This window comes from Notamacropus eugenii, chromosome 3 (genome assembly GCF_028372415.1).
Source record: "Notamacropus eugenii isolate mMacEug1 chromosome 3, mMacEug1.pri_v2, whole genome shotgun sequence".
NCBI classification, from domain to species: domain Eukaryota; kingdom Metazoa; phylum Chordata; class Mammalia; order Diprotodontia; family Macropodidae; genus Notamacropus; species Notamacropus eugenii.
In genome coordinates, this window is record NC_092874.1 from 375,031,321 (window position 1) to 375,057,191 (window position 25,871).

General features: G+C 36.6%; 1 protein-coding gene across 1 annotated transcript in view; it reads left to right on the top strand.

The window, feature by feature from the left end:
• The window catches only part of OSTF1 (osteoclast stimulating factor 1), a 61,538-nt gene that overhangs the window by 31,062 nt on the left and 4,605 nt on the right, over window positions 1–25,871 (top strand). The window contains exons 2-9 of the mRNA XM_072597474.1: window positions 3,374–3,420; window positions 18,200–18,250; window positions 18,720–18,783; window positions 20,789–20,842; window positions 21,683–21,790; window positions 22,297–22,346; window positions 22,490–22,568; window positions 25,312–25,410. Coding sequence (XP_072453575.1) covers window positions 3,374–3,420; window positions 18,200–18,250; window positions 18,720–18,783; window positions 20,789–20,842; window positions 21,683–21,790; window positions 22,297–22,346; window positions 22,490–22,568; window positions 25,312–25,410 — 552 coding nt within the window. The remainder of the gene's footprint in view (window positions 1–3,373; window positions 3,421–18,199; window positions 18,251–18,719; window positions 18,784–20,788; window positions 20,843–21,682; window positions 21,791–22,296; window positions 22,347–22,489; window positions 22,569–25,311; window positions 25,411–25,871) is intronic.

The following is a 25,871-nucleotide window of genomic DNA, read 5'->3' on the forward strand; positions in this document are numbered from 1 at the left end:
AGAACTAAGGACAAGCAAGGTCACAAAACATTTGACAGGAGACAGTATCCAAGACCAGAAGGTGATCTGCATTGCCAGATGTTTCAGAGAGGTCAAGAAGGGTATGAGGATCAAGAAAAGGCCATTAGATTTGATTCTGTCAGAAGAAGGACACTCTCAAGGTCTTTCTGAAGAACTTTAGTATCATCAAAAAAAAGGAGCTATTTGTATAAAAATATTTATAGCAGATCTTTTTGTGGTGACTAAGTATTAGAAATCAAAGGGATGCCCATCAATTGGGGAATGATTAAACAAGCTGTGGTACATAATTGTAATAGAATATTATTGTGCTATAAGAAATGACAAGCAGGGTGATTTTAGAAAAACCTGGAAAGACTTACGTGAACTGATACAAAGTGAAGTGATCAGAACCAGGAGAATTTTGTACACAGTAATAGCTGTATTATACAATGAAGAACTGTGAATGGTAGCTGTTCTCAGCAATACTATGATGTAAGACAATCCCAAAGAACTAACCTTGAAGCATACTGTTTACCTCCAGAGGAAGAACTGATTGTCTGAATACAGATTGAAACATGCTATTTTTCACTTTCTTTCATTCTTTTTTTTATTGTAGTCTTATACAAAATGACTACTATGGAAATGTTTTACATAATTGCATATGTATAATTTATATCTGATTGCTTACCATTTCAGGAAGGCAGGATTAGAATTTGGACCTTAAAACTTTAAAAAATAGTAACAATTGTTTTGACATATAATTGGGGAAAATATTAAATATTAAGAACTTTAGTATTGATTGGAAGACATGGGAGACTGCTGGCACAGGACCAAATCCAGCATGGGATGCCTGCATCAAAAAAAGGACTGTACTACATGAGCAAAGCAGAATTGCAGTAGCACAAAAGAAACATGAGCTGAGCAAATCCAGAGACATCTCCTTCTCAAATGTTTTAACAGATTACTTTTGCCCAACCTGTGGTAGAGCTTTCCAAACTCTTACTGAACTGATCAGCCAAATCCAAACACATTGTACCCTGACACCAGCTTTGTGATCCTTGGTCCTCTTTAAAAACAAAGTGGGGGGAAGGTGGGCGGTTGGGATGGTGGGAGAGGGGTGGAAAGGGAGCGTGGGAGTGCAGTTCAGGAGGATTGCAGTCTGTAACTGTTCAAGGGAATATCTACACCGATAAAAGTATATTTGGAGTATTTAAGAGTGATTATCCCTGAGTGACCTCTTGCTTAGTCCCTACCCTCCCTACATGGTACAACTTCTTGACAATGCTGGTCTGTCATCCAGTCATCTTTTCTTAATTTTCACTCTCTTCTGTAAGACTTGTAAGTCGTAGTTAAAAAATAAAACAAACAAAAACTCCTGATTTGAAGCCATTAAGCATTGTATGGCATTTAGCATTCTTTTCATGGTACTATCAAACATACTTACAAAATTTGGTATTCTATTTATTAGGCAGGTAAGGGTAGTCACTATTAGACTTTCAGAGGTACTATCATTTTCCTTTTATTTAGGTCATAGCAAAATATATTTATTTTAGATTTATCCTAATAATGATAAAACCAATCCAAATCCTTGTTTTAAATCCTAAACTTTGTTTTGTTTGCTTAAAAGTTGTTGGAAGTGTAAGTAGCCTGTAGTAAGGTAAAAGGTAAGCTGGCAGGCTGTCAGAACCTTTAACAAAGATGACCTCTACTGAAAATGAAGGTAAAGTACCTGGTGAGAGAGAGCAAAACTTTAGTTTTATCAAAATAGGAAAACAAAACAAAGCAAGAAACAGCTAAGCTCTGAAGTGGTAGAGATGTATATTGCAAAGTTTCTCTAGTCTGCTGTACCCAGAGGAGAGAACTAGAGAAGGGTGAACTAGCTCCTTTGTGTACCAGTCTCAACTTTTTTCTAAGCTGAAAGAGGGAGAGGCTGAGGTGGAAGCAGATCAGGTCATTCATTGAACAAATAATACTTATTTTAATAGTGCTTTGTAGAAAGTGTTTTCATATATTATTTCCCAATGTGTATTGAATATTTAGGATATTCAGAGTAGCGTTACTTCTTTGAAAGGATAATCCAATGTGATTATTCAGGGTTTCTCACTGAAGCAATAAAAGGAAAGTTTATGTCACATAACAGTTAACAGTTCCTGAAAGAAGTATCAAGTTGTCCTTGGATATTTATTTGTTTGTATCTTTTTGATTTTATGAAGAGAGAGAGAGATAGAGACAGAGCAATTAGACTTTTTAAAAAGCATCTAGTATAAGCTAGTCCATAGTACTTGATGCTAGGAATGCAGAGATGGAGAAGACATCTAAGACAGGATCGCTTTCCTCAAGAGTTTAGTACAGGATATAAGAAGGGGTGCAACTAATTACAATGTGAATTAGAATGTGATTGATTCAAGAGGTCCATGCTGAAGAAATCACTTATTTTCTTGAAGTTGAACTATGTTTCAAAGGAAGAGGTTGTACCTAGGTTCCAGATTTTACTTACTATCTCTGTAACTTTGGGCAGGTCACTTAGCCCAGGGCTTCTTAAACTTTTTCCACTCTCAGCCCCTTTTCAGGTTGTGGCATTTGTTGGCATTGCATGGCCTGGGGCTGTGCAGTGCAAAGTGCACATGCTTTGTGTTTAGAGCCAAGGCTTCAGTGAGGTTGCACAATGCAGCATGAGAAGCACTGCCAGAAACACCTTGAATTCATTACAGATTTGATCTTTAATTTTTGGTTGTTGCATGTTCAGAAACCTTTTAAGAAGCAATGATCCAAGCCTCAGTATCCATATTAGTAAAATAAGAATGGAATAGGTTAATCTGACCCACCATTTCGTTTTTGTAGAGCAGCAGAGCTAAGAATGGTTTTTACGTTTTAAAATATAATAAAACTTTAATATAAAATTTTGATTTTATTTATTTAAAAATATTTTTTAAAATTCTGATTTTATGGCTATACAAAAACAGGCAGTGGCTTGATTTGGACCTTGCATAGTTTGCAAAACCCTGAAATAGATGGTCTGTAAGAACCTTACCATTCTAGATCTATGAGCTTTTGAGAGTGGGAGACGTTTAAAGCCAAAGCAGAGGAAGAAGAAAAAGGTGGAATGAGTTTGGAAGCATAGTAAGTAAGTAGTCCAGTTGTCTCTGAGTGTAAGAGGAGATGGGGAAAATAGGTTAGTCTGAACTTGAAAACTCAATGATATTAGGTTATGACCATAAATTTCACTCTTGTTTAACTTTCTGTATGTATCCTACTGTTGGTATTATCTTATAATATTTGTATAAGATAACAGAATTATCTTACGTTACTAATGGTAGATAGCACCGTAGATTTTGCTTTTAGTAATTAATTGTATTTTTTTTTTCATTTTCAGGGCAGGTCAAAGTCTTCCGAGCTCTGTATACATTTGAACCCAGAACTGTAAGTATTCAGTTTCTATTCAGTTACAGTGTAAAACTAGGTTTGTTACTCTGTTATCAAAATTCTTTGTCTTTTGATAAGAAGGAATAATTTTTGAGGATAATTATTTAATCATTTCCCACATAGAGTGAGTGAACTACCTTCCATTGCCTCCGTTTATCATCCACTGACCCCTTAACCTCCTGAACATGTTCTCTTCCTATTCCACTGTTCTTAAGGCCAGGTGGCACAGTCAGTAGAGCTCTGGGCTTAGAGTTAGGAAGACCAGTGTTTACTTCTGGCCTCAGACACTTCCTAACTGTATAACCTTGGGCAAGTTACTTAACCTCTGCCTGCCTTGATTTCTTCAACATTAAAGTGGGGGTGATAGTAGCACCTACTTTCTAGGGTTGTTGGTGCTGATCAATGAGGTAATATTTAAAAAGCACTTTAAGATCATAAACCTGTTGCATAGTTGGGGCTTAATAAATACTTGATTAATAAATACTCCCTTCCTTCTTTTCTCTCTTTTTCCCTTCCTCTTTTGCTTCCAGCCTTCCTTCAACCTGCATTTTCAAAGGTGACCAGTGTCTACTTAAAATATCATGTATCCAGTGGCCTTTTTTCAGTTCTCCTCCTCTTTGACCTTTGCATTATTTACACCAGAGGTTCCCAAACTTATTTGGCCTATCACCCCCTTTTAAAAAAAATTACTCAGTGCCCTCCTGGAAGTCTAGTTTCTTTAACCTTTTAATTTGCATCATTTCAAAAAATATAATTTTTTTAAAAATGACATCTTAAATTTAATAATTTATTGTAAATTTGTGGGGTTTTTCCTGCATTGAAATTTTGATGACACAATATTATGTTATGTAACCAGTATAGTATCGGATTGTAAACAAGTTATTTCATGCACATATTCCTGCCAATGCATGCTGGACTTCCAGATACTTTATGACACACTCACCTGCCAACACTTGATTGCTAAGACCTATCAGCATACTTGACCACTCATTTGTTATAACTTGCATTTTGTATGTTTATTTGAAAAATAATGTAATCACTATGACTTTAACTCTGTTACACAATAGGTGAAACATGTATGAACTTATAAAAAATATTTTCTTCTTTCTTTATGCTTCCACTGTCCCCCAATTGCACCCGAGGCTGCTATCACCCCCCTGTATCTTTCCAGCACCCTCTACTTTGGGAACTCTGGTTTACACTATTATTCACTGTCTTCTTGGAATTCTTTCCTTCTTTGGCTTTTTAGATGCTTTGCTATCCTGAGGTTCTTTCTGCCTCTCTGGGCTGCTTCATCTCTTCTCCTAGAGTCACAGAACTTTAGAGCCAGAAGGAAACTTGGACCTCATAACAGATCATTTTCTTTGGTTTGCAGATAAAGGAAACTAAGACTTAGAAGGGGGAAGTGCTTTTTTCACGGTCACAGAACTAGCATGAGACTTGAGTATTCTTCTTTCATGACTTATCTCCTTCCTTCAAACCTACAACTGTGGCTTCTGCTCTTAGCATTCCATATTTTCTCTCTTACGGATTTTATCCATTTTAGCAACTTGATCTTCACTTCTATATCATTGTCCTCAAACTCATTGTCTACATCTCCAGCTTAATACGTACACAGCTGTGCATATATGTGTGTCTGTATATCTATATCTCTCTCTACCTATCTATTAATCTGTTCATTCATTCATCTGTCTACCTACTTATCTATTCATTTGTCTATCCATTTATCTCTACCTATTAATCTATTCATTCCTTTATCTCTCTATCTGTTGATCTATTTATTCACTTATCTCTATATACCTATTGATTTGTTCATTCACTTACCTCTTTACCTATTTATCTGTTCATTTATCTATCCATTCATTTACATATCTTCATTTACATGTCCATTTGTTTCTCTCTTTATCTTTAGAAAAATCTATACTCTCATTTCTTTTTTTTTTGTCGTATAATTTATTGTAGTTAGCACAGTTTAAAAATTTACCACCATAAGAGTACAAAACTAAACAGCATCATAAGTAATTCCCCCCTCAGGAAAATAGCACATACTAGGATTGTCAAAGCTAGATGTCAGTCTGAGTTGTAGAACAAAGGAAGAATGTGAACCTAGTAAGAGGAAAAAGCAGTCACTCAAAATGGCCACAAAAAAAGTCTGAAAGAAAGTCCGTCTTCTCATAGATATTGATTATCTTCTCTAAATTAATAAAAATGTATCAACATCAACTATATTTAAAAAAAGCAAAATTAGAAACTCTTCAGGGAACTAAAGCTAATCCTCCAAGGCCATTTTCACAGCTCTTTTGGTTTGGTTTGGTTTGGTTTGGTTTAAATGCCATTATAGTCAAATTAACACATATTTGACCAAATATTTCCAGAACAGTCCAAAACAAGTAGAATTTTCCATTTGGTATCTTAAGCATAAAAATAGACTACGTAAAACCACATTTCTAAGTACCACTTATGTATGCTGCCTTCTGGTCAAGCTACACACATTTTAGAAATATCCATCTTCTTACAAATAAAGTTAACTTTTCAACCTTTTATATCTGAGAATTGATATGATATAGTAGGGAGGATGCTGGACATGGAGTCATAAGTTCTGGGTTCAGATTCTGCCACACAGACTTATTAGCTTTATGGCCGTATGTGTGTAACTCATTGTCTCTTGTTTCCTCAGCTAGAATCAGAAGCATAGATTTATAACTAGAAGGAATCTATGTTTTACTTTTCCCACTTTACAAATGAAGACACTGAGTTCAGGGGAAGTTAAAGAATTTGCCCAAGTTCACATAGTAAATGGTAAAGATGGTATTTGAGCCCAGGTCTTCCTACTTCCAAGCTCAGCTCTCTATTCTCTTCACCAAGCTCCCTCTGTGAAATAGGAGTGCTAATGCCTCTCTCATATCCTGAGGAATATCAGATCACTGGATTCAGATGGCTCTGGAGGAGAAGTGAGGCTGGTGACCTGCACAGCTCTCCTTTACTCAAAACAAAGTCAAGTGCAAGTCATGTCATCATTTCTCTGATGGCATGGTCTTCTTTGGCAACGAAGGACAAACATGATGCTTGAGACCCTGTACATAGAGCACTTTGTAAACCATACAATGTTATCTGAATATTTTTTACTAGTATTAAAATTACGCATGATCAATAGTCTTGTACTCAAGAAGCCCTGGATTCAGGTCCTAACTCTGGCATGTACTGATTTTTTGACCCTGGAGAAATCATTTAACTTCTCACTCCCGTCAGGCAACTCATAAATTGCAGATGCTGATGCTCAGCAGCTGCTGAGTTGCTTTGGTGGAGGAGGGAGGCTTTGCATCTGAATTTTGGTCTATCAGTGAAATCACAGATCTTGTGTGTGATAATTATCGTTATTAAAATCTATTCGTGTGTGTTGCCTTTTCCAGAACTATTGTTATTGTGGTGACAATTGTGATAGCAGTATTTCTGGAAGTGATTTGACTAATTTTGTAGTTCTCTCTGATTCCACTGTCACTAGATCACCATATCTAATTAGTTATCTAGGTAGTGTGATACAGTGGAAAGAGTAGTGGCTCTGAAACCAAAGGAACTGGGTTCAAATCTCTGAAACTTCTACTTATATACTCTGGGCAGACTTAGTTAACCTCTTTGGCTTCATTTTCATCATCTGTAAAATGAGGGGATTGGATTAAACAGCTTCTAAGATCCTTTTCACCTCTTGATCTATGACTCATTGCATTTGGTTCTTTTGGTCATCATTTCCTGTCTTTGTTTTTAAAGAGTGGAGGACAGGACAGACCCAGTAAGGTACAACCTGGTTATTTTATGTCACCCACTAATAACTTCCTATACAGACCTGGTTTAACTGGATAAACCAGAGTAGAGAAACTAGGGCAGACAAGAAAGTCATACTTCTGATCTGTGAAGTGTACACTATTGATCTCTTTAGAAAAAAGCCGACTACCACCTCATCCTGATCCAATCCTGTTTACCAAGCCTTTACAGGATGCAGAGATGGAGGGAGTTAATATTGGACTGAAACCCTACTCACAATGGCCAGCTTTTTACTTTCCACACTTCTTAAATTACCTTTAGATGTCCAAGATTAAACTTCCTAGGACTTTCAGTGGGTGTTCCTACCTCCCTCTGTAGCTGTGTATTGCCTCATACTGTACCTCTCTGAGTATACATATAATGACTCACCTATTAGATACTGATCTGTCCCAGTCATTTATGTCAGAGGTGGGTTAGGGAGCATTTGGTTTTTCCTTTAAGAGGAGATTTCAGTTAAGGTAAATAGTACAGAATTATATTGTCTTTCCTTCCAAGGGTGTGTACGTGTGTGTGTATGTATGTGTGTGTATGTGTATGCATGCCCTCCATCGGAAGATCACAATAGATTACCCTATGTCCTAATTCCAGAGTATTCCCTTATTCTAGCTCTGAGATTCTCTCTTTGGTGGAGCTGATTGATAAACAATCTATAATGAATGCTTAATTGAATTTAATTGAAAGCAACTTTGAAGCTCTGAAGCCCTTTTAGCTTGAGTTGAGTTCACTGCTTAGTCCCTATGAGTTATTTATGTTAATGATGACTCATTTAGATGTAAATGTTGGTTTGTTGCATGGTGGTTTAAAACAAAGTCAGTTTCCTCACTTTATGGGCACACCTTACATATAGGTGGTATGAGTCTCCTTTAACTGGTAGTGTCTTCCTCTCTGAGGGATACCTTGTGTCTGTTTTGTATGTATTTGTATATACCTATATATGTACAGGCATATCTCAGAGATACTGTAGGTTAGGTCCCAGACTACCACAGTAAAGAGAATATCACAGTAAAGGGAATCACATGAATTTTTTGGTTTCCAATACAAATGAAAGTTATATTTATACTATATTGTTGTCTATTAAGTGTGCAATAATATTGCCTTTTTAAAATGTGCATACCTTAATTAAAAATATTTATTGCTAAAAAATGCTAACCATCATTTGAGCTTTCAGTACATTATAATCATTTTGCTAGTGGAGGATCTTACCTCAGTGTTGATGACTGCTGACCAGAGATGACTGCTGATCAGAGTGGCGGTTGCTGATGACTGAAGTGACTGTGGCAATTTCTTAAAATAAGACAACAATGAAGTTTGCTGTGCTGAGTAATTCTTCCTTTCAGAAAGATTTCTCTGTAGCTTGCAATACTTTTTGATAGCATTTTATTCACAGTAGAACTTCTTCGAAATTTTGAGTCAATCTTCTCAAACATTGCCATTGTTTTATCAACTAAGTTTATGTAATGTTCTTTAATATTATTGTGTTTTGAGGAATAGGGAGGCCTGAGGAGAGGGATAGAGAAGTGGTAATGGCTTATTGGTGGAGAAGTCAGAACATAAGCACTTGTCAGTTAAGTTCAATGTCTTATATGGATGTGGTTCATGGAACCCCTAAATAATTACAGTGGTAACATCACAGATCACTGATCACAAGCTCTGTCGTGGGGCAAGATTCTTGTCCTATTTGAGATCTCTGTATCCGTCCACCTGGTGAGGAAAATAGTAGATGGATAGTGATTGAAACATCAAACTGTAAATTTATTATCTTAAGTTGTTGTTGTTGTGTTTGTCCTTCATTCTTGAAGAGGACCATGACATCAAACTGATGACATGACTTGCAGTTCACATTGATTTGAGTGAGGGAGGACTGTGCAAGGTCACCAGCCTTACTTTCTCTTCCAGAGCCATCTGGGTCCAGTGGCCAGATAGTCCTTGGGACGACTGGAGATGAACCAGGATGCGATGTGAGACCTTGGGTTTTTCAGGCTGAGGTCTTATCACATTCTCACTTTGAGTGAGATATACCCATTCAATGAAAAAAAGTTGTAGTAACCTGTTAATGGAGTGAATATTTGAATTGTGTATTATTCAGAGTTGTGTTAACCCATAACTAGAAAAAAAAATGTGTGTGTAAACGTATGTATGTATGTGTGCGTATGCATATTTTTGTATGGTGTCCTGTTAGAAAGTAAGATCCTTGAGAATAGAGACTGATTCTCTTCTGTCTTTGTATTCCCTGTACCCGTGCCTGGTACATGGTAGGTACTTATGTATTTGTTGATTGATTCATTGAGGGATATTTGAAATGTTTGCTTTTAGAGCTTTCTTATTAGTAAAATATGGGACAGCATAGCTTTGTATATTTTATCATATGGGCACTTACGTTTCTTTCGTTTAAAGCAAGAGTCCCATGAACTAACCATTTAGTGAGGCAACTACGATATTTTTTGAGTGCCTTCTATGTGCAAGACACAAGTAGGAGAAAAAAAAAGCATGGTATTCTCACACACAGGAAGCCTTATCTCGTAGTGAGGGAGGCAAGACAACTTGCCTTTTGTTTTTTGTGTTGTAACTTAAGCATGTGAAGATAAGGTAGCAATGAACAAAATGTTACAAGTATCAACATGCATATTTTCATTTGATATCCAAATGAGTGGTATGTAGATAATAAGTACTCTTAATTTAGAGGAAGGAGAAGATTACCTGGAGCTGGAGTGGCATTTAAAGACTTTCTGAAAGAGCTGAGGCATAAGCTCATCCTAGAATGGGCAGAATTAAGGATGATTCGCAAGGGGAGAATACTATAATCTAGGTAAATAAAAGAATAAGGAAATTGATTCCCCTCAGTAGGGTTTTATTTTTAAATACTTTCATGTTTCATCTCTGATATCTAAAGAAAAATGTCATTTACGTTGTGCCCTTTTGTTCCACTTTTGTTATATTAGAAAACCTTCCTTAATCCATGTCCCGCTTTTGATGTTTTTAAAAATATGGGTATCATATCCCAGGAACACTTTCTGAGCTGCCTTGATAGAATTCTCATTTGTTACTAAGAAATATATGTAAGCAAAACCAATTGATGTAAAAAAAAAAAAAAAGAGAGAGAGAAAGGTTGGACTAGGCATCCTAAAAGGTCCTATCTAGCTCCAAATCTATAATTCGGATAGCATATTCTGCATTCCATACCTATAGTCTGCCATTACTCTACCAGTCAGAGGGGTGTATTTTTTATCCTGACTCCTGGTCAGTGCATTGATCTAATTCTGATGTCTGTTAGTGTTTTCTTCTATCATTATGGTCATTAGACTCTTTCTGTATCAGTTCAAACAAGTCTTCTTAAATTTTTCTAAATTTTTCCTATTTGTCTTATCTCTTGATATAGTAATATCCTATTATATTCATGTTACAATTTATTCAGTCATTCTGCAGTTACTGTAGAATGCGAAAGTTGAGCTACATGTTCTGTCATTTCAACACTAAATCTATGACTCTTCATATTTCTAGCACTTAGAACGGTGACCTTAATGCTTACGAATGCTTGATAGTTGACTGACTTGAGATCAACACCCACTTTATTTTCAGTTTCTTGCTACCAGAAAGAGTGCTGCCGTAAATATCTTTTCATATTTTTGGGGGTGGGGAGATTTTTCTTTCTTTTTTTTTTACTTCCAGAGGAATAAATATTAATTTACAGTTTCATGTGTTATGTCACTCTGTAGAGAGCTATGCTTCTGGTGTTATTTTAAACCATAGAGGTTACTTTCATTAAGTTGACGGAAAAAACTAAAACTTACAGTGTGCCTAAGTTTTTCCTGCAGTTCACTTTTAAAAAATAGTATATAGGACTACTGTGAGAAAGTAATTATTCTTTGAAGAGTGCTCTTGAGTTATACGCAATATAGTCAAGTCATCCCCAATGTCTTATGATGTGTTCTTACCTCTTTTTCCTTTCTGGTGATTCATCACGAATAATGGAGAAGAGGGATGTAGAGAACCAAAGAACAGAACTGAATTAGAAACAGTTTTGCCTTATTATGACATTTTTTTTTCCATGTTGACCCACAAATTTGAAGTTAAAAATTTTAAAATGAATAATTGAAAAATGTTCCCTAAACCTATCAGGAGGGTTTTCTCAGTAGAGAATGCAAACTTTATACCTCAAAGCTTTTTGGATTTTTAAAGTAATGAAATCGTCTAAATCATTGTTTGCGTTAATGACCATCTGAAACATCTAGTTTGCTCAGGCTCTAGGAGAGGTCATTATTCTAATTTGTCCAGGCAATAACTGATCATTGAAAAGAAATTGTATAAGTAGAAAAATTGTACTTTGGGAACTATTTCATTAAAGGTGAGAATAAGTTGCCCAGTGGTTTTGCCTGGAGTACAGGATGACTTTAAAAACATTTTTTTAAAAAATGGACAGTAGCATGGCTGCCCAAGATGAATTATTTCCAAACCTAGTGACACATCTTCCATGCATTAAACTGACACTCATGTTTTAAAAAAAAAATGCCATAATAACCTTATTCAATGGCATTTTCAGAATTAGGCACTTTTCCTCATCAGTGAGAGATGGTATTGATCACTTTAGAGTTTTTAATGATGTTGCTTTTTTTTTTTTAATTATACATATGACTTGACTATACATTAAATATATATACATGCTTTATCTATTTCAAATTAATTTTTATCGTGAAAAATAATCAGGCTTTAATTTTTATATGACATTTGTAGTACTTTTGCAAAGATTTTTTTATTGTAATTTTGACTATAGTCCTGTGAAATTATAAGACATCTTTGTTCAAAGGTGTGGTGCCATTCCTGTTGGATCTCAAACCTCAGAAGGCATTTGCTGTTCCCTCAGGAAGCCCCTTTCTCTTACACACTGGTCTCCCAGAGTTAGTTCAGTGACTTCTCAGGATCATTTTGGCTAGTCTTTCTTTGGTGGTTCTCTCATCCTGGGATACGAGTTTCCAATTCCAGTTAACCTAGGTGGCTCTGAAATTAGCACAGAGCCCTTCCAGTTTTCTGAAGTTCCCTCTATTAAATATGACTACAGAGAAATACATAGGTGCTTAAATTGATAAACAAGAAGATGTTATAAAAATATAGAACATCAGCTTCAGTGGGTCCTCTCAAAGACTATAGGTGCTGTTCAAAGATGTAATGATGGTTGGATGTGACTTTGATTTTTCTCGTATTTGAACAATTATAAATAAATATTTGTTTTCTTTTATTTGTCACTCATTATATCCAGTGATTTTTATGTTTAACCCCATAAGATTAGAGGGGTGTGTGTGTGTGTGTGTGTGTGTGTGTGTGCGCGCGCGCGTGCGTGTGTGTGTTTGTGTATGTGTGTGTGCGTGTGTGTGTTTGTAAGAGAGGGAAAGGGCAACAGCTTGTGTGAAAAGAAATTTCTCCAGTTTATTAACTACATAATATATAATAACCTGATAGGGGCTTGGAACTAATTATTTAATGAGAAAGAAGTTGCAATTGTAGTAGTTTAAAAGGAATTATACAAACATACCCATGGATTACTTAGAATTTGTGATGATGGGAATGAGAGGTGACTCCCCTCACCTGGGCTAGACATGAAAGTAGTTGATCTCTAACTCTTTCTGCACATGAGGGCTCAGAAAGGCCCTGGAGAGACCTGGTCCCCAATGTATATGAAGCTAGGCCTTGATTTTTTTTACTTCCTGTTGTTCATTGCCTTGGTCTTTTAATTCTTGTCTCCTGGGTTCTCATGTGCAAAGTTTTGTAAGGCTAGATTGTAGATGAAGCTTCTAGATATCTGGCATAGGTGGATTTGATAATATAAGACCTCAGAGATTCTTGAACCAGCTACCTAGACTTATCTTAGATTGAAAGACACTAGACTGAGTAAGAAGCATCCTTTCTTACATGGCTCCCAGTAATCCCCACCCTGGGCATTCACCCTATTCTGACTTGGCAGTTGTTTCTAATACCCATGCCCTGTAGCAGCTCTGGGCCCTGGACCCATTCATTTCTCTGTTTTGGAGTTTGCTAGAAGTACGTTCATTAGTTGGATATAAAACATAATATTTTATGCCCTTAATTCATACCTGGATCTAATTTTCTTACTGACCAGATACTTTAGTAGTCAGTTCTGTCACTCTGAAACCTTTCTCCCTTGTGGCTTTTTTTTCCTTCAAAGGTCAGCAGCAAATACTTCCCCTCCTTCCTCCTACCCTTATTTCAAACATGAGTCTCTTTTGAACTTCCCAGTAAGTTCCTGTTTCCAGTTTGCGGGATGGTACTGGTAATATAGTAATAGAATCTTATAGTCAGAAGGGATCTTAATAACATTTCAACCAAGTGCTTTATGAGTTTTCAAAGCTGTTTTATGACAGTAACCCTGTGAGTTAAGTTTATATGCATATGTGTGTGTGTTGTTATCCTTTTCCATAGATGGAGAAAGTTAGGCTCAGAGAGAGGTTGATTGACTTGACCATGTCAGTGTTAAAAATAGGATTTTAATTCCGATCTTCTGACTTGACAAGTCCGGATCTTTCCACTACACCTAAGAATTTATTCTATCCCAGCTCCTTGTCTGATAGATGGATTTTTCTTTGCCATATCTAATTCTCTTATTTTTTGTGTTTAGTATTCCATAAATATCATTGTTAGTGACGGACCTCTCCTGTGTACCTTCCTATAGGTAATCTTATTCCCCAATGACTAGGGGTTTTTAATGAAAATTAGGCCCTCAACTGCCTTTTTTTTTAATACCTTTATATTATTTTTTCAGCATATGTGTTCTTCATCATCATTGTTATCGTTTGGTTCTTTTGGTTGTGTCTGACTCTTTATTACCCACTTGAGGTTTTCTTGGCAAAGATACTAGAGTGTTTTGCCATTTCCTTTCCCAGCTCATTTAGCAAATGAGGAAACTGAGGCAAGCAGGGTTAAGTGACTTCCTCAGGGTCACACAGCTATTAAGCGTCTGAGGCCAGATTTGAACACAGTCTTCCTGACTCCAAGACTGGCACTTTATCCACTCTGCCACCTTACCTATCCTGTGTTCTAGATTAAAATGATGTTAATATTGTGCCCCATTGTTTAACTGTTCTTAAATCCCCCTGTGTAATTTCTTCATTAGACTGTGAGCTCCTCAAAGACAGACGGACTATCTTCTGTCTTCTTTTATATTCCTAGCACTTAACACGTAACTGCTTAATGAACATTAATTGACTGACATGCATCTGAAGACCCTGGCCTACATTCTTGCCATTTAGTCTCCTTTAAAAATATTTTATTGATGCTTTTTAAAAACATCACTATCCTTTCTAAGCTCCTCCTTTCTCTACTTCCCTATAGAACCTTTTCTTGCTACAAAGAAGTACATATAAACAAGGCAAACTGACACAATAAAAAATGAGAGTATTGGACAAAGTAACGTCTAAGACCCTTTCAATTTTAAACATATGATCCTGCATTCCTAACTCTGTATCTCTGACAAGTCATCCACCTTCATTCAGCAAATATTAAATGACTACTTGGTAGGGTGCACTGACTTGACTCTTTCTCTCAAGAGAGATAATTGTGCCATCACTGAGCCTGGTGAATGGTCCTTCTGGTTCAGATTACCAGCTTTGTCCATGTTCCCAGGTTATTCCTGATGACTCATCTCTCAAGTAAATTAGCCTTGTCCTTCCCATTGTCTCTCGGAATTCATTTATTTAGCAAATAAAAACCTTTTTAAAAATTATAAGCTTAATCTTTAATACAAAGAATCATATACAGATACAAAATTGAGGAGTAAAATCTTACCTAAATCCCTCAGTATTTAATAAGAGAGAACCAAATGAATTCACAGACAAGCAAAGAAAATGGTTTTGTTCTGTGTCCCCTTCCTGTTCTGTCTGACCTTCTTTTGCCTCTGACTTTATTCATATTCTATCTTTATAATATATAATATCTAAATATCTATCTGCAATTATACTGTAGGGAAAAAAAAAACCTTTCATCCAGTAATAATCTGGACAATTCACCCTAACAAACACAGATCATCTGGTTGGGAAGGTAGTCTTGTTAATGTGAGGCCTTTAGCAAACTTGTCTTTTAGGACTTAGAAATTAGGTCAGACTGTTAGAGAAGTGGTGAGGCAGATGCGGCTTCCTGCGGCTTAAAAGTCACTATAAGAAATAAGTGTGTGGTCAGGAGTACAGAAAATTGCTGATCTACCCCTAGTCTCCAAATAAGAGAGACATGGGAAAATGTAATTGTATCATGGAACCCACCCAGGTCACATTTCACCATAAAAAAATGGGCTTTTTTTTTTTTGAGGAAGCTTTTCTTATTTTTCTTATGTTGTTCATCTTCTTCCATTCTTCCCCCTCTAAAGGAAATACATATATATGTATATATATATTTATGAAAAATATACATATATATATTTAAAAATCCAGAAAACATGACAAAAATGAAAACTCAAGTCTAAGATTCTGCTAAGCTCCAACACATTGATAACATACACACTCACACATGCACATACACATACATCTTAATGTCTTTGGGATATCATGTAAGTCTTTGTGTGTGTATGTGTATGTATATTTAAGATTTGCATTGTTTTGTCACAAAACCCTGAGAATGAAGTGACATAAATAATGTCCTATTTTGTAAATTAGGAAAATGAGGCCTGGAGAGAACCCAGCCTGAAAGTAATTAGCAGAGACAAGGTTTGGACTCCAGGCTTCTTGACTCAACTGTACCACATTGGTCTGCACAGGTTATAGTATATGGCAGAGCCAGAGTTCAGAGATTCTATGACTCCAGCTCGGTATTCTTTTCCATAATTCTATGAGATCCATAAAATATATAAATCTACAATTTACTTGGGCAGTTAAGTGGATAGAGCGCTGGGCTTGGAATCAGGAAGACTCATCTTCCTTGATTCAAATCTGACCTGAGACATTTACTAGCTATGTGACCCTGGGCAAGTCACTTTACCCTGTTTACCTCAGTTTCCTCATCTGGAAAATGAGCTGGAGAAGGAAATGGTAAATGTCTCCAGTTCAAGAAAACCCTAAACTCAGCAAAGAGCTAGACTTGTGTGAAACACCTGAACAAAGTTTACTTGGAACAGTGCCTTCATGACTCACGTTTAGATAACGATTTAAGGTTGTAGGGTACTTTACACAAACTAAATCATTTGATTTTTAACAAACAACCCTGTGAGTTAGATGCTGTTATTACTTCCATTTTATAGATGAGAAAACTGAATCTGGGAGTGGTTAAATGACTTGACTAGGATCACAGAACTGCTAAGTATATGAGGCAGAGTTCCAACTCAGCTCTTCTGGATTCTGTCCACCATGCCACCTGGCTGCCTGGTTGTTAGTCCTGTCACTATCCTTATCACCCAGCTGGATATGCTCCAGTTTAATCATTTTCTTTCCTAAAATACGGTCTTCAAAATGATGAAACTGTTTCAGGTTTGAATAAAGTAGTACTATCCCTTCTATTTGTAATTGACCCTACTTTTTCCCCCAGGAAACAATCTGAACTTAATGTCCAGAAAGCTGCCGTTTTGGAGGTCTTTTATAGATTCTTTTAAATTTTCATCAGAGAAAGTAAAAAAGAAAACACAAGGAAAATGACTTCTACTGCCTTATACATGGACTGATAAAGTTTGGATCGTTTCCTTAGGGAAAAAAATGTAATGTCGATAACAAATGGAGGAATATTTTTGTTATTTTCAGTGACATATTTTAGTAAGACATTGTTATGCTGGACTGCATCCCCATTGGAGGGTGACAAGGACAGTGAGGAACCTAGCAAACCAGGCCAGATAAAGATCTGTTAAAGGAGCTGACGGAAGTAGTTGGGAGTAGGGGTGGGATGAGATCTGCCTTCAAACTTTTGAAGACCTGCCCTACAAAGAAAGAGATTAGATTTGTTTTGCTTTGTTTCGGAAGACATAAGCAGGAGCAGTAAATAGTAATCCCAGAGGAAAAGCTTTTAGCTCCAGCAATTAGGACTGTCCAAAGTTAGAATGGGTTACTTTGGCAAAGGCAATGAGTTCCCAAGGTCACACGACCTGTGAGTGGCTGATATTGATTTCAACTCAGGTTTTCCTGACTTTGGATTCATCATTCTGTGCACTTTACCACCTAGTTGCCTCTAATAAGAATCTATCAGCCATAAATGGGAGCAGTTTGTTACAACCTCCAACCCTGTTGGGTTGGACTTTGGTTGATACTTATGCAGCAGAAAAGGACCGATTGATTCCATGTTACTGCTTATGGTTACTTTGACTTAAAGTCTAAGTGCTTAAAAACTTCTGGATGATAAAAAACTTTTGTTAATGGGGCAGCCCTACATAGCTATTAATTGCGGAGCAGCAGCCAGTTGGCTTTTTTAGAAGGAGTTTCCTCACTTTGGAGTTCCCTTCATCAGCGAAATCACAGTCCTGGATCAAAATGATTGAATTCTGAGTAGATTTTTTTTTTTCTCACCAAGCCTGTCCTGTCAGTTTGAGTAGCATGCTAGCTGAGGAACTGAGTCTGTAAGAGCAGAAATAGGCATTAAAAATATAAATGAAAACAAATGAGTGAATAATTATTGGGAACTAATTATTTGTGGGGTAGAGTAAATTTCTGAAAAAAAAATTCCCTTAAATTAAGCTAGATAAATTGTATATGAAGACGTTTTATTTTACCTTTTATAAATTCTAAATTTCATTTATATCCCATTTTAAATACAAATGACTTCTGTGGAAGAATACAAAAGGAACCAAAATTTTTTTAAGACATGACCCAGCTTCATCTGTGTGTATCTGTCATTTTTATTCCCATATTCCGTAATATGACTTCTGTGCTGATTTTTCCACATATGAAAACCACATTTTAGGGATTCTGAATTATTTATTCTTAACTAAAGTCATAGATAATTTATGGAATGGAATCAGACTTTTATCTCCCTTTTTCTTTAGCCTGATGAATTGTACTTTGAAGAAGGTGATATTATCTACATTTCTGACATGGTAAGCATAAATAAGTTGCTGCTGGATGTAAAGACTTTTATATTTAATATAACCATAAAATAGCACCTGTCCATACAAGGACCAAAAGAAACTAGAAAGACATAAATGAAATTGGACATTTGGTCTAAAATTAATGTATTTTTACCTCTCATTTTTCTTTCTTTTATGAAAAAAACTATATTTGCTACAGGTAAGTATTTATGTTGCTAATCTAGTGGCTTAGGGAGCAAAAAAAGATAATGTAAGAGACCTTGATAAATGTGGATCGGTAGGCCTATATTTCATAGAGCAAATAGATTTTTATAGAGCAAATGATTTGGAAATAGATTTGCATATTGATTTAATATTACAAATTATTATTGATTATAATAGTTAATTTAATTGGTCATTGAACATTAACATTTAATATCAAATATTTATTTGAAATTGATTTAATATAATTTAACTCTTTCTCCTACCTGCCCCCTAGAGTGATACCAACTGGTGGAAAGGGACCTCAAAGGGCAGGACTGGACTCATTCCAAGCAACTATGGTAAATTTTGTGACTGTTTTGCTTCAGTTAGCTGAATAATTATTTCAACCTCCTTTTTAATGACTTAGTTTTATGGACTCCTTTCCTGGCTATAACTGAGGAATTAGTAGGGTAGATACCAGTCTAGAATATTCTTTACTCCTTATGGTCACCTTCCAATGTGGTGGATGGGCTTATCAAATAATATCATCCTGAAGTGGTCCAAATGAGTTTGTCTCATGGACAGAAGTCTTGTTATGAAGTAGAGAACAGATTATCTCATGGCCATCGCTGCCATCTTTCCATGTGAAAGCCTAAACTTTCCTGTTGCTAAGTCAAATAGCAGCATTACTGACTGTTTCTTAGTTTGTATGTCCTGAAATCTGTGGAAGGAAAGCCTAATCTTGTAGTGCTTTTCACAAAGTTCCATTCTGTAACTACATCAAGAAGCCATGTCAGGCAGTGGCAAGAGAACCAGATGTGAACCGAAGTAGACTTGGGCTCTAGTTCTGACTCAAACACTCCCTGTGACTGTAGGCAAAGCATCTTCATTCTTGGACCCTCACTTTTGTCATCTGTAACATAAGATAATGATACCTCAAGACCCTACCTAGAAGGGTTGTTGTGCGGGTCAAATGAGATTAAGGTTGGTAAACTATCTAAGTGCCATTTGTTTGTCATTACTACCATGACCTCCTGGGTGATGAGTTGTAGGGAGTTAGGGAGTCAGGCCCATGGTCCCCACCGTCTAGTGATGTAAAAGAAAAATACATATAAATTAAAGTGGAAAAACTTTTCCAAGAATCTATATATAAACACCTAGAGCTGAGAAAATTTACATATAGGTATCGAATAATCAAGGGCAGGGAGACAATGGAGAAAGGTAGGGGGGAAGAAGGTTTATAGGCATTATTGGCATGACTGAAACAATGGTATGACCAATTTGGGGGGTTCCACAAAGGAGGTTAGGTGTGAATTGTTACTGTTCTTTCATGCTTTCTGGTTAAGAAATGAATTGTTTGCATCCTCTAGAAAGATGTCACAGAAGTTTCCCTCTCCCTTCCAGTCTTCTCAGCCCCTAGAGACACCATGTTCTGTGGCTCCCCAATCCCCATAAATTGTGAGTCTGCAGGTTGTTTTTCGTGGTCGTTAAGCCCAGCCCCCGTGTTGGATCACCTGCAGCTGAAAGAGCACAACACAGTATAACCTCTTATCAGAGATGATATTTGGACTGTTGGTTTTACTGGCTTCCTGAGTGCAATGAATAGATCTTCCTCTGAAAGGTGAAACTGCTGTTGTCAGAGATAAGAAAATAGGCATCCATTTTTCCCATACTAATTGTTACCATGGCTTTTATTAGCCATTAGTATTTCCATTAGGAAGGAAGATCCCTTTGTCTAGTGAAAATAACTCATTATTAATGGAGAAATAAATTCTTATATTCAGACACCTTCAGAAAAGTCATAGTAATGGAATTTGGTGGTGGAATTCAGAGATCATGAAGTCCAGCTTCCTCATTTTACAGGTGAGGAAGCTGAATCTGAGAAAGTTAAAGTGATTTGTCAGAGGTAGCAAGAGCTAGGACTTGAATCTAAATTGCACCCTGAAATTCAGTGTTCTTTCCACTTTAGATGCTACAGACACTAAAAATGCTTACAGGCATTGGATGTTTATGTAACTTCTTTTTTATTGTTAGATGAAAGACCAGATTTGTGGTACATCTCATTTTTTTCTCCTCCTAATTAATGGGTATATAATTACCTTTTCACTTGAGTTGCTTTTGCTAAACATAAGGATTAGATTACCATTAGGGAGGGGAAGTGTCTGGGAAATGTTCTGTTCTCTTCCTTTTGGCTAAGTAAATAAAACAGGAAAGAAAACCGTAAGACTGATGACGGTGACTTTTTAGATAGAGGACAGTCTGGGTTAAACAGGCCACACGCTGTATTTAACAGGTTTGGCATTTGGGCCAGTTGGCATTGTCAGTTGATTTTGTGTTTGTATTTCTTTTTCATTTCCACTTTAGTGGCTGAACAGGCAGAGTCCATAGATAATCCACTTCACGAAGCTGCCAAAAGAGGTGGGTGTGATTTTGCTAGGTTTGAGGGGGCTCAAAGAAATTTGCATAAATTTCTTAAGCTTGGTATTATGTGGAGGTAATAACTTCAGGCCAATGTGAACTAGAGTTATTAATAAGTTGGTATTTTTTAGGTCACACAAACTGTCCACGAAAGGCATTATTCTGAGCATTTAGAGTTTATTATTTTGGATTAGCACTGTCAGGTCAGGCCTGTTACTTTAAGGGAACAGTTACTACTTTTCCAATAAGAGCTGACAATGGCACAAGTCTGGAATTTGCTGTTTTCCCTTGGCTTCTACTTTTGTTTTTATGTTATTACACTCCATGGGAAAGGATTGTTTATTTAGAAGGCAGGAACACACTTAATGGAGCCTTTATACCAATTTTTCTCATAAACATACCATTAAAATAAGTGACTTTAATTGACAAAATATATCATAGGGGCAGCTAGATGGCATAGTGGATAGAGTGCCAGGCCTGAAGTCAGGAAGACTCATCTTCCTGAGTTCCAGTCTGGCCTCAGACCCTTACTAGTCCTGTGACACTGAGTAAGTCACTTAACCCTGTTTACCTCATTTTCCTCATATGCAAAATGAGCTAGAGAAGGAAATGGCAAACCATTTTAGTATCTTTATCAAGAAACCTCAATAGGAGTCACATAGAGTCAGAAGTGACTGAAAACAACTGAGAAACAAACAGCCCATAATGATAGAATTATTAGAGAGGTAATGATTTGGGTCTTGTAGATTAATCCATTCCAAACTGAAATGTATGTAAAAAGGTATTGATTTAAAAATAAAACCAAATATCTCCTTTATTTGCATTTTACTGTCATTTCAGGGAACTTGAGCTGGTTGAGAGAATGCTTGGATAACCGAGTTGGCGTCAATGGCTTAGACAAAGCTGGAAGCACTGCTCTGTACTGGGCTTGTCATGGTGGTCACAAAGGTATGAGGCGTTGTTGCTATTTAGGTTTCCATGCTATGAAAGACATGCTTAGCCTGAGACAATCACTTTAACAGAACAGGAAAAACTTGGTCCCCTCAAATTATGTCAAAGCCAGAAGAAGAGTTTTGCAAATTTGTCCCAAGTAATGCATATCTTACTGTAGCATAGATATATGTGTGTGGGTATGGATATAAACTGAGAAACATAAAAAACAAATTCTTAGGGACATGAACGTGAAAATTCAATTTAGAAGTCAAAAATTGTAGTGGTACAAGTTATGGAAATCTAGATGAGTAACATTGATAAAATAGTTTTTTCTCATTCAGAGTTTTTCCATTTTTTCAGTTTTTTTCTGTTAAGACTAATCTTAAAGCACTTAAATGACATGGATTTTCTTTAACTGATAAAATATTAAGTGCTGTTCTTGACATCTTATTTTATTTTATGTGGTTTATTTTGCCCAATTTCCTTTTAAAATGTGTTATTCTTTTAAATTTATATTTCAGATGTAGTGGAAGTGTTATTTACCCAACCAAATATTGAACTGAATCAGCAGGTGAGGAAATTTATACCGTAACTCTTCCTTTAAATTGCCTTTTTTTAGTAAACTGTGTGCTTTTTAAGTCTAATTGTGTCATAGACTTGGAATTTTTCTTTTCTTGTATTTTGAGGAGATTTCTTTTTTTCTTAATTTCATAGAATAAGTTGGGAGACACAGCTTTGCATGCTGCCTCCTGGAAGGGTTATGCCGACATTGTAGAGATGCTTCTGGCAAAAGGTAAACTTAAAAGTTGAGTTCAGCACTCACTTGATTCTTTTTCCCAATTAAAAAAGCAAAACAAAACGAACTTTAACAAATATAACCAAAATGGGCATTTCCATATGTGTAATAGAACAAAAAAAGAGGATTGTATATGAAAGTGAATCTTAATTTTGTGAACTTTTTTTCCCCTTTTAGAGTCTGTAGTAAATTCAGTATTATTTTCAGAGCTATCCTGTTTAAGATTCCTTCTGGCCTTCTCTTCTGTAGTGCTCACTAACTATGAAAAAAAAACTAACATTTAACCTGTTCCAATACCACATGCATTTATTAAGCACCTACTACATACCTCTCTAAGATAAGGCAGTAGAAGGTAGTGGATAGAGGACTAGACTCAGAGTCAGGAATACCCAGGGCTAATTCTTACCTCAAAAACTTACTAGCTGAGTTATTTAACCTCCATGAGCCCCATCTGTAAAATGAAGAGTTGGATCTGATGACCTCTAAGTTCCTTTCCAGTGTGCAATCCTAGGAGCATATAAGACACTGTCCAAGGTGCTGGGATATGAAGACATGCTTCTCCCCTCCTCAAATTTTATCTGCCTTCTGGAAGCTTTTATTCTACATGAGGAGAGAGATTAAAAAGCATATCAGCAGATAAGCCTTTGTCCAATTAATTATTTAAAGATGGTGAGAGTACTAACAGCTAGAGCTATCAAGAAAACTTCCCTATAGATGGTGGTACATGGGCTGCTGAGTCTTAGAAGAAGTCAAACATTTAAAGAAGAGGTCTGGGGAGGGGAAAAGTGGAAGAGGTGCAGCCTTCCCAGAAGCACAGAGGCAGGAGGTAGTAGGGTGGCTTTGGGGAACAGTAAATATACTAGACTGGAGAGATGATAGTTTCCTAAACAGAAATGGGGAAGTTAAGAAGGAGGAATGATGTTTGGGGGAAGATAGCAAGTAGCATTCTGGGCATGTAGAATCTGAATTACTCAGCATCCTACAAGAAGATCTGATATAAAGCAGAAGTGAGTAAAAGAGTAGAAGGAAACAGAACTTAAATTCGATGCAGATAAGACTAAGAACTGCCCAGGAGAAAAAGACAAAGCCCAAGAGATTTTTATTTCCTGGTTCCCTAAAATGTACTGTTTTGTCTGGCTCGACTTTTTTTTTTTTTTAAGTTTATTTTTTAGGCTTTAAGTGTTATTTTTTTGGCATGTTTTATTTTATTTTTAAAGAGGAGTTGAAGAATGATTGCATAAATTATTTTAGACAATAGAACTATGTGAAACAGCAAATGACATCTGGATTTTGTTGTGCGATCAGTTCATCTAATTTGAGACCCTCCAGGTGTAAAATGTCACTCTATCAAATCCGCTCCCCATCCTCCCTGACGTTTCTCTCTCAGTGAACATCTTGAAAAGGGAGAGGGAAAGGGGCACCTTTTAATTAATCCTAACAGTCATTCTTGATCTCAAACTTTATAACTAATTAGTAGCTAGGTGGCACAATTGATAGAGCGCTGGGCCTGGAGTCAGGAAGACCTGAGTTCAGATATGGCCTTAGATTCTTTCTAGCTGTGTGATCTTTCTAGCTGGGCAAGTCATTTAATGTCTGTCTTCTTCAGTTTCCTTACTTGTTAAAATGGAAGTAATATTAGTATCCACCTCCCAGGTTGTCATAAGAATCTAATGAGATAATATTTGTAAAATCCTGTGCAAACCTTAAAGTGCTACATGAATGATAGCTATTATTTTTTTAGTGTGTCCGATGATGTAGGATTTACTCTGGGGAGTGTTAGTAAACTACTCACCAAATTTTCTAACCTTAATTTGATAGAAATATCAAGAAAAGAGGCCTTTTGAAAAGAGTAATAACAGATTGTAAGAAGCATCATGAAGCAGTGAATAGAGAGCTGGCCTTGAAACAGTTCCTGGCTCAGACACATACTGGTTGTAGGACAGCTAGTCCTGGCAAGTCACTTAACCACTTACTGTTGTTGTTACATCGAACTCTTCATGAACCCGTTTGACGTTTCCTTGTCAAAGATACTGGAGTGGTTTTCCATTTCTTTCTCCAGCTCACTTTACAGATGAGGAAACTGAGGCAAACAGGCTCATGGGTCACGCACCTTAGGAAGTATCTGAGGCCAGATTTGAACTCAGGTCTTGGTGCTCTATCCACCTAACTGCCCTTCCCACTGCTGCTGGGCAGCTCCATAAGGCTTTAGATAGAGGTTGCAGAGAAAGGTTCTGTCTTCTGTGGTAGAAGGAATTTCCTCACTCAGAAATGCCCTACATGAAGGAAATAACAGATCACATGCTTGTCTGTATCCCCAAATGATTGTAATAAGACCATTAGCACCAAGCTCCTTATCTGAAGGTGTCAAATATGCTCTTACAACCTCTGTCTGTTGTTTTTATTATTGTTTTATTACTGAACTAAAACAAAATGCTCTTAAGCCAAAACTACCTTTTCCCCTTCCACCTTTATGACCTTAGACAAGTCATTTCTCCATCTGTAAAATGAGGAAATTTGAACTAGATGACCTCTTAAGGACTCTTTGGATTCTATGTTCCATAATACTTCTTTCTGTCTCTTGCTTGTCTTGCTGACCAAACGTGGTCATTTGAATGGGGGGAAAGACAAGATTTTGCCTTTTCCTTTAGGCTTTCAAGGGGGTGATGGTGGAATGGATTTGTTGAGGATATAGATATTCTTTCCCTCCCCCAAAAAATGACCATGTCTTTCATTTTGAAAGGTGCTAGGACAGACTTGAGAAATAATGAAAAGAAACTGGCTCTGGACATGGCCACCAATGCTGCCTGTGCTGCTCTGCTTAAGAAGAAACAAGGAACAGGTATTTCCATTTATTATTTCTTTCCTTTCCACCTTCTTTTCAAACTTTAAGGTTAGATTATTTTCCCCCAAAAATGGTGTTTTGGTGGTTTCTTAAGATTGATTCTTTTTCTCTAACAGGAGTAGGATTCCTAGCAGCATTAAAAATAAAAAATCCCACATAAAAATGAGCGATCTAATGAATCAGAGCTTTTTATGATTAATTTCATGTCTCCTTTCATTCCCCTAATTTACTGTTTGGGTGATGTTGGTTTCCCCAGCAATCTCTCCCCTGCCCATGCTCAAGCTTTTATCTCAGTGCTCCTCAGTATCAGATAGTATTTCCTATTCCTTGCTACAGATACTTATTTATAATTAGAGCTGTTATTTAAAATACATGCTTACCAAAGTACCCATAAAGTCTTTTTGTACAGAACAGTTTCAAAATTTATTCCAAGGTCTCTGATTATTTTGTAGCAGTAC